This window comes from Leuciscus leuciscus, assembly GCF_965113295.1.
Source record: "Leuciscus leuciscus genome assembly, chromosome: 12".
NCBI classification, from domain to species: Eukaryota; Metazoa; Chordata; class Actinopteri; order Cypriniformes; family Leuciscidae; genus Leuciscus; species Leuciscus leuciscus.
Window position 1 is genome coordinate 42,434,610 of NC_138736.1, and position 10,000 is coordinate 42,444,609.

Below are 10,000 nucleotides of genomic sequence, written 5' to 3' on the forward strand. Positions count from 1 at the left end.
GTGTGTGTGTTAGTAACAGCTCATGTGTGTACAGATGACATGTTGTGTTCGCTAATACGTGTGTGTGTGTGTTAGTAACAGCTCATGTGTGTACAGATGACATGTTGTGTTCGCTAATACGTGTGTGTGTGTGTTAGTAACAGCTCATGTGTACAGATGACATGTTGTGTTCGCTAATACGTGTGTGTGTGTGTTAGTAACAGCTCATGTGTGTACAGATGACATGTTGTGTTCGCTAATACGTGTGTGTGTGTGTTAGTAACAGCTCATGTGTGTACAGATGACATGTTGTGTTCGCTAATACGTGTGTGTGTGTGTTAGTAACAGCTCATGTGTACAGATGACATGTTGTGTTCGCTAATACGTGTGTGTGTGTGTTAGTAACAGCTCATGTGTGTACAGATGACATGTTGTGTTCGCTAATACGTGTGTGTGTGTGTGTGTGTGTTAGTAACAGCTCATGTGTGTACAGATGACATGTTGTGTTCGCTAATACGTGTGTGTGTGTGTTAGTAACAGCTCATGTGTGTACAGATGACATGTTGTGTTCGCTAATACGTGTGTGTGTGTGTTAGTAACAGCTCATGTGTGTACAGATGACATGTTGTGTTCGCTAATACGTGTGTGTGTGTGTTAGTAACAGCTCATGTGTGTACAGATGACATGTTGTGTTCGCTAATACGTGTGTGTGTGTGTTAGTAACAGCTCATGTGTGTACAGATGACATGTTGTGTTCGCTAATACGTGTGTGTGTGTGTTAGTAACAGCTCATGTGTGTACAGATGACATGTTGTGTTCGCTAATACGTGTGTGTGTGTGTGTTAGTAACAGCTCATGTGTGTACAGATGACATGTTGTGTTCGCTAATACGTGTGTGTGTGTGTGTGTGTTAGTAACAGCTCATGTGTGTACAGATGACATGTTGTGTTCGCTAATACGTGTGTGTGTGTGTTAGTAACAGCTCATGTGTGTACAGATGACATGTTGTGTTCGCTTTACTTCATGATTTCCTCCTTAAAGGGCTCATTTAATGGTACATGCACTTTTACAAGCTGATTGTGCTGAAGTGTGTGTGGGCAGAGCCTGTACACAACCATCATATAATGATACAAATTCATCCAGTGGTTTTTTTAAAATCTCCTTATGTTTCCCCGTCTCTAATCAAGCCGTTCGACCGTGTGACGTCACACTATATAAATAAACACACAAAAAATAATAATAATGATTTGAACTCACTGTATCTGAACTGAGCCGATGTCAGCGGAGCCGATTCCTCCGAGTCTGAAACACACACACACACACACACACACACACACACACGTCAGAATAGTGTATGATTGATTGACTTCTGTGGCTGTTCATAAACATTTATGGTTATGATAATATATCGTCTGTTATTGCTAAAAACTCAAATTATATTTGCTTAAAAAAATTTCTTAAAAAGTGTCGACTGAATAAATCATGTTCCATAATCGCTAATGAAAACAAGAGTCACAGCAGTGAGAAAACATTTCCTTTCTTTAAAACAAAAACTAAAAACAAGTTTTACTTGCGTATTTTTGTTTTTTACTTTACTACGTTTATATTAGCATAAATTAAAATCAATGCAACAGATTATGCATTAAAATTGTAAACTATATATTTATTTTCATTAGATCAGGGAGTTTTTGAGTTGATCAAAAGATAATAATTAAATTATACAATAAAAAAAAACGAACTAAAAACATTTTATTTGAAATAAAACAATTACTAAAAATATGACGTTTTGTTAAATAAATATAAATAATTTAAAATAAAAATTCAAAATAAAATGCTCTAAAAAGCTCTACTTAAAATAAAAAATTACAGAGAGAATGTATTTCACATTTTCCACTGCGAAATTATTCATTTTATTCTGATTAATGCATTTTATTAGTGATTCCTTTTGATTCTTATGAATCCTTTCTTCATGAACTCTAGTCACTGATATGTTTGATGATTACAGTGTGTTTTCATGAGGATTGATCACGTGTGTGTGTGTGTGTGTGTGTGTGTGTGTGTGTGTGTGTGTGTGTGTGTGTGTGTGTGTGTGTGTGATGACGCAGATATTCTCCTCAAGCTGTTAAACACACACACACACACACACACACACACACACACACACACACACACACAGCTGCTGATTAAGTCGTTGGTGTTGTTTGACCTCATCAGGCCTGCAGAGGTCATTCAGTCTGGAGGTCATCGTTATACACATCATCATCATCATCATCATCATCATCATCATCATCATCATCAGTGTGTGACGCTCGGATCTCATTCATCAGTGTGAAATCAATAATCGAGTGTGTGACTGACATGATAAATGTTTCAGCTGCTGTGATTCTGTTAGACGGGTTGAAAAACACACTCACCTCTGACCTTACAGCCGTACACACACACGTGTTACGCTCGTTTACACACCACAGTATTCTCTCTCTCTCTCACACACACTCACTCTCTCTCTCTCTCTCTCTCTCACACACACACACTCACACCACAGTATTCTCTCTCTCTCACACACACTCACTCTCACTCTCTCTCTCTCTCTCTCTCTCACACACACACACTCACACCACAGTATTCTCTCTCTCTCTCACACTCACTCTCTCTCACACTCACTCACTCTCTCTCTCTCTCTCTCTCTCTCTCTCTCACACACACACTCACACCACAGTATTCTCTCTCTCTCTCACACACACTCACTCTCACTCTCTCTCTCTCACACACACACACTCACACCACAGTATTCTCTCTCTCTCTCTCACACTCACACTCTCTCTCTCACACACACACACACACACACACACCACAGTATTCTCTCTCTCTCTCTCTCACACACACTCACTCTCTCTCTCTCTCTCTCTCACACACACACTCACACCACAGTATTCTCTCTCTCTCTCACACACACTCACTCTCACTCTCTCTCTCTCTCTCTCTCTCACACACACACACACACACACTCACACCACAGTATTCTCTCTCTCTCTCACACTCCCACTCTCTCTCTCTCTCTCTCACACACACACACACACACACACACACACACACACACACACACACACACCACAGTATTCTCTCTCTCTCTCACACACACTCACTCTCTCTCTCTCTCTCTCTCTCTCTCTCTCTCACACACACACTCTCTCTCTCTCACACACACTCACACACACACACTCACACACACACACACACACACACACACACACACACACACACACCACAGTATTCTCTCTCTCTCACACACACTCACTCTCTCACACACTCTCTCTCTCTCTCTCACTCTCTCTCTCTCTCTCTCTCTCTCTCTCTCTCTCTCTCACACACACACACACACACACACACACACACACCACAGTATTCTCTCTCTCTCTCACACACACTCACTCACTCTCTCTCTCTCTCTCTCTCTCTCTCTCTCTCTCTCACACACACACACACACACACACACACCACAGTATTCTCTCTCTCTCTCACACACACACTCACTCTCTCTCTCTCTCTCTCTCTCACTCACACACACACACACACACACACACTATTCTCTCTCTCTCACACACACTCACTCTCTCTCTCTCTCTCTCTCTCTCTCTCACACACACACCACAGTATTCTCTCTCTCTCTCTCTCTCTCACACACACACACACACACACACACACACACATCATAGTAGTCTCTCTCTCACACACTCACACTCTCTCACATACACAAACACACACAGTCTCACATCACAGTATTCTCTCTCTTTCTCTCTCTCACACACACACACACACACACACACACACACACACACACACACACACACACACACAGTCTCACACTCACATGACAGTATTCTCTCTCTCTCTCTCTCTCACACACACACACACACACAAAGAGATGACGCAGGCCTGAACTATGTTGATAGTGAACACACACACACACACACACAAAGAGATGACGCAGGCCTGAACTATGTTGATAGTGAACACACACACACACACACACACACACACACACTGCTGACAGTGAGTTTGAGTTGGAAGAACCGGGTCAGAACCGCAGAGTCAGTGGAAACAGTGAAGCTCAGAGATCTGGATAATCTAGTGTCTGGGAACCGGTCTCATATCTGATGAAGTTTGCGCCACTGATTCTCTCATTTTCCTGATTATCGCTGTAAAGCTGCTTTAAAACAATCTACTGTATAAAGCGCTGTAGAAATAAAGCTGACTAGACTTGAGAAATACATCTGTCACAATACATGTTGTAGTACCGTGGTAAAATGGTAGTTTAAGGGTTGGCTAGTGGTGTGTTGGGAGACCAGACCAGCAAACCACCTCACATTTACACACACACACACACACACACACACACACACACACACACACACACACACACACACACACCCCTTAGAATACCGCGGTATAAACACGGTATGTGCAGGTCCGTTACCTTCCGCCGTGGACTGGAAGTTCTGCAGCTCCTTCAGTAAGCAGACCCGGGTCGCCGGGCTCAGGCCGTACACGAACTCCCGGGCCTGGTTCGGCAGGTCCAGCTGCTCGGGCTTGACTTTACGCCGGTGTGTTCCGAGGAAACATCTGTGTAGGTGACCCGGTCCGGGCGCGCGACCGGTCACGAGCGCGCGCACTAAAGCCAACCGGATCATCACCACAGCACAAAAACACGCGAAAGATCCAGACACGCCCTATAACACATGAATGAACGCGACTCTAGAGCGTCTGTGTGCTGTTCATATCATAAACATATCAACAACAGCAGAGCAAAATCAAACGCGCATGTCATACTGCCTCACAGAACCAAAATAACCCAGTGTGCGCGCGCAGCCCCAACTGACACAGCCGCCGCACCTCAGAAGACCGTTTCCATCCTAATCTTCCTCTTCTAGCGTGAGATATAGTCCTGCTAGGCTGCTAATTCAGCGTTATGATTCATCATTTTGTGTGATCACTGACAGTTCAACTACGCGTGAGACTTTCCACACGCTCTGCTCTGACGCGATCGCGCTGACGGTGCATGATGGGAAATGTGGTCCTGCGCGGCAGATGCGTCATGGGAAATGTAGTTCAACCCGTTGAAAAAGTCCTTCACTCGTCGCTGCTGACGAGTTGGGGTTAAAATCAGGAAACATGAGTAGACATAATTATGCATTTGTAACATTATGGCTCTTGAGATAAGAACTTAAGATTTTATGTTTTGAGTCTTTTACCATGGAAGACCCTTTTCGCAACACAAGTGTGTATAGTGATAAATAAATAAAATCATGATTTGGTAAATCTTACAAGTACAGTAGGCGTTCTAGCGGTTAACAAGCAAAACTGAGGACTATAGTCTTACAAGTTTGACATAAAAAAGTAATAAAAAGTTCTTAGCTTTTTTAAATAAGTTATATAAAAACGTAGATTAGCCGAATTTGATAGCCTACTGAAAACTAAGACTGACTGACCCTGACCAACTGCTAGTGGGTCATACTAGAACTTAAGACACTGTACATGTGTATAATGGCTATGTTTGGCCCCTGCATGCCTTGCGGAAGAACATGTGGCCGGAACTACTTCTCTATGCCGTGTCACGCAGGTGCTGTGCTCCTCCGCAGCGAGGGTCTAAAATAGTTATTATAAACACTCATTACAGGCGTAAAGTAATGATGCAGGATAAGACAAAAACTCGGGTTTGGAAGATAAGATTAATTATATACTAAAAAAAGTTAGGCTACATAGTGTACTTTTAATCACGACTTACAAAGTCATGTTTTATTAAGTCAAGTCATTTCAAGACTTTATGTCGTAATTATGGCACAAGAAAGTGATGACAGTCATAATTAGAAGATAAAAAGTCGAAATGATGACATACTAAATAATAATTGACATTCAAAAGGTAGACATTGAGATAAAAAGCTGAAATTGACATTAAAAGAAAAAAAAATGGAGATGTTGAAATTATGATACAGATACACCAAATCGAAATTAATAAAAAAAATAAAAGTAATTTTTATGAGATTAAAAAGTTGAAACTGATATATAAAGTCATAACTTTCACTTTTTGTCATGACATAAAGAAAAAAACGACATATTAAGTCATTATTATTTTAATTATTACATTATATGAAATTATGATATAAAATTCTGTCATAATTCCATTTTAGTATGCTTTGTTATTTTTTAATGTCATACTGTGTCATAAATATAAATTTACAAAATAATGTTTATTTTTCTTTTGTGGCATATTAGAAAAGTCCTAATTCGTTTTCTTCAAACTCCAGCTATATCACTATGTCCATAAACGCATTTCACAATTAACCAAATTTTCCCAACTAAAAGTTTTTAAACTTAACAGAATCAAATCAAAGTAAAGTTGAGACAAAAAAAAAAAAAAACGGTGAGAAAACAAACGACAACAAAGACATTCAATAAAGATATAATTAAGTGCAAAGTTCCAGATCATCATAGATTTATCAGCATATTAATTTTTATTTACAAAAGAACTCAAGCTGATTCTTTATTTACATCAGTTCTCTTGGCAAAAAAATCAACAGTTTAGCCTGAAATCGAACACTTGATGGAGTCGCAACACTTGCGGTGTTTGATGAGACAATATTTGCATGGCGTGATAAACGTTAACAGCTGATTCAGCTTCTCCAGTGCACAACTGCAGCATTCCTTTATTACATGTACAAGAATGTACACAATTATAAGAGAGGTCACACAAGAGACCAGTAGTGATCATATCGAGGTACAGTAGCACGTCACTCTTTATCCGCGATAAACACATGATCAGCCCTTTTATACCAACAACAACACAAACAACATCAGTTGGAGTCGGTGTCGTCGTCGTTGTTAGCGTAGTCGTCCTCGACTAGCGCGACGCCAGGTTGCGTTCCCCACTCGTCCTCGTCGTACTCGATGCTGTCGTTGTCCTCAAGGAGCTCGTTCGCAGGCTCCGCCCCTCCCTCAGCCACACCCACGCCCACATCAGCCCCGCCCCCCTCCTCAAACTCCGCCTCCGGAGCCGCCGCGGCGTAGCCGTTGTTATTAGAAGAGGCAACGCGCTCGAGCCCGTCGTCCTCGATGTAAACGCGCTGGTGGCACATGGGACAGGTGTCCTGGATGTACAGCCACTTGCGCAGGCAGAGCGCGTGGAAGTAGTGGTGGCACGGCGTGATGCGCGCGGACGTAGCGAACTCCTGGTAGCATATCGCGCAGACGTCCTCGATGTCCCGTAGCTGCGCGCCTTTGAGCTCCGGCAGCGAGTTGATCTTCTTCACGGCGGTGCGGCGGTTGATGAACGTCTTCCAGCCGTTCTTAGCCTGCAGGTATATGTTGAAGTACGCGTGGAGACACATCATGCACGCGCGGATCTTGCTACCCGCCTCGAACATCATAGTGTACGCGCCGTTCCCGAACATGATCACGCCGAACACGAACTCGATTACGTTTCCGGTGGAGCGCACGTAGTACACGTAATCGTCCAGCTTCTCCCAGAGCACGTTGTAGAAGCCGTCGATCATGAAGAGCGCGTAGACGGTTAGCGACACTAGCACTTTCAGGCAGAGCTCCACGCAGAACGCGGTGACGGCGAACAGCCACGTGTTTAGCACGAACTGATGCCAGAGCACGTAGCTGAGCAGCACGGGCAGCGCGAACAGAGCTAGCGACACTAGCAGGACGGGAACATGTCTGCGCACTGAGGAGACGTGCGACGCGCTGAGAGACATTAGCACTGGATCCGTCATGCCGTGGATGAAGTGCAGGATAGCCGTTAGCAAGAGGCACATGTTCCTGCTTAGCCGCACCAGCCGCTCCTCAGGAATCAATCCGCTTAATCCCGTTTGCAGCGCGAGGATGAAGAACAACACAGGCGCTACGAAGCCTAACCGCTTATCCTCCTCCTCGGTGGAGCCGATGAACGCTAGGATGCTAAGCCCGAGGTAGTGCGCGAGCGAGGAGATGACAGCGCTCATGCCGAGCACGGTTAGCGTGGAGTCGCAGCCGCTGATGATGAGGTTGCCGAGCAGATCCCAGAACACGTCCCATCCTAGCGGAAGCCCGCTTTCGGAGCGCACCACGCGCACCACGTACGCTAGGATCACGGCCTGCGCGGTCATGCGCGTTAGCCAAAACACACGCAGTATGTCCGGGAAGCGTATGCGCTTCCATGTGTCCTCGAGCAACAGCTGCAGGCCGTAGATGCGGTACATGTGGCGTAGCAGTAAGTAGACGTAGCGGCACGAGTAGTAGAACCACTTGAGCTTTAGCAGGAGGTTAACGGCGGAGTGCGCCGCTAGCACCGCTCCGGATGCCAGCGCTAACGCCTGCCGTGCGTCCGCTGGCAGCTCCGCCGCCATCCCGCAGAGCGGCGCCATGATGTCCGCCACCAGCAGGGCGGCGCAGAGCGACTGCACGTTCAGCAGCGCCACGTAACCCAGTCCTAGCAGTAGCTGTAACAGCGCTAGCGCAAGCCAGAGCGTCGGCCCGTTACGCAGCGGCAGCAGCGCCACCGCCGGAGACGTGCCATAGTAGTTGAGCAGAACCGAGGCCGCGCCCAGCAGAACGCCTGCCAGCAGGGTGTAGAACTTGAACAGGGACTTCTGGGAAAGCACCAGAACCACACCGGAGACCAGAATACCTGCAAAACACAGACAGCATGAAACTGACGCGCGACACACAACATGCTAATGCTACACATCAATATTCACATGGTAATAATGCCTCACGATTAGTTTTGCGAGAGAACTAAATCACTTCAATAGGAATCCGCGTGACGACACAAATTTCACGGTTTGATTGACTATATTTAGGGCCCTATGATGCGGAAAAACTGAATATATTGTATATCGTGGAATTTCACGGGATTTGTAAATTTTTTTGATGAATTAATAAAAAGCAGGACATATATATCGCGATATAGACTAGAGTGTGTGAATGTTAAACTGCAAAAACACTTTTCAAATATGAATCTTGCATTAACAAACACACACACTCAAACACACCGACACACACTCAAAAACAGACACTCACAAACACTCTCTCTCTCTCTCACACACACACTCACGAACAGACACTCACAAACACTCTCTCTCTCTCACACACACACACACACTCACGAACAGACACTCACAAACACTCTCTCTCTCTCTCACACACACACACACACACTCAAACACACCGACACACACTCAAAAACAGACACTCACAAACACTCTCTCTCTCTCACACACACACACACACACACTCACGAACAGACACTCACAAACACTCTCTCTCTCTCTCACACACACACACACACACACTCAAACACACCGACACACACTCAAAAACAGACACTCACAAACACTCTCTCTCTCTCTCACACACACACACACACACACACTCACGAACAGACACTCACAAACACACATGCACACACTCTCTCTCTCTCTCACTCACACACACACACACACAAATTAAACATTTTCACAGAAATAAAAATAAAAATATATTAAATTGTTATTTTTCTTAATTCAATTTATTAGACATGCTTTTTGATTCCTAAAATGTAATTTAACCATTAGAATGGAGTTGCAATTCGACTGAATTTCGGATATTTGGATATTTATCATACATGTCCATTCTCTCTGAACTAAAGCTGTAAACTATTCAGTAGTTACTAAAAATATCGATATTTTTCTAGGTATCATGTCCAAGCCACAAACTCCAGCATCGTGACATCACTACAGTACAGGAGCCGGTAATATTACTAATTACAATTAACAACTGATTTGCATACAAACATTTAAATTACAGTTTTAATGACATAATAATGTTGTGTTGTCCAGAAATGTAAACGGTGGCTGTCATCTTCGTGATGGTTCATGAACACGTTGTGATTATTAATTACATATTATTTATGACTCTTGCGTCATATGCATGAACGGACAGTTTTGACAGTTTCTCTCTCGTTATAAACACACGGATATCAAAGCGCGTGATTAGACTGTCACTC

The 10,000-nt window shown here is 43.9% G+C and overlaps 2 protein-coding genes across 2 annotated transcripts in view; both read right to left on the reverse strand.

Moving 5' to 3' along the window:
• The window catches only part of tmem65 (transmembrane protein 65), a 19,393-nt gene extending 14,412 nt beyond the window's left edge, over positions 1-4,981 (reverse strand). The window contains exons 1-2 of the mRNA XM_082186629.1: positions 4,454-4,981; positions 1,237-1,281 (exon numbers count right to left, since the gene is read on the reverse strand). Coding sequence (XP_082042755.1) covers positions 1,237-1,281; positions 4,454-4,667 — 259 coding nt within the window. The 5' untranslated portion in view covers positions 4,668-4,981. The remainder of the gene's footprint in view (positions 1-1,236; positions 1,282-4,453) is intronic.
• Positions 4,982-6,420: 1,439 nt separating this feature from the next.
• Positions 6,421-10,000, reverse strand: part of rnf139 (ring finger protein 139) — a 4,038-nt gene continuing 458 nt past the window's right edge. Inside the window, exon 2 of the mRNA XM_082186525.1 lies at positions 6,421-8,644. Within this exon, the coding sequence (XP_082042651.1) occupies positions 6,828-8,644 (1,817 nt within the window). The 3' untranslated portion in view covers positions 6,421-6,827. The remainder of the gene's footprint in view (positions 8,645-10,000) is intronic.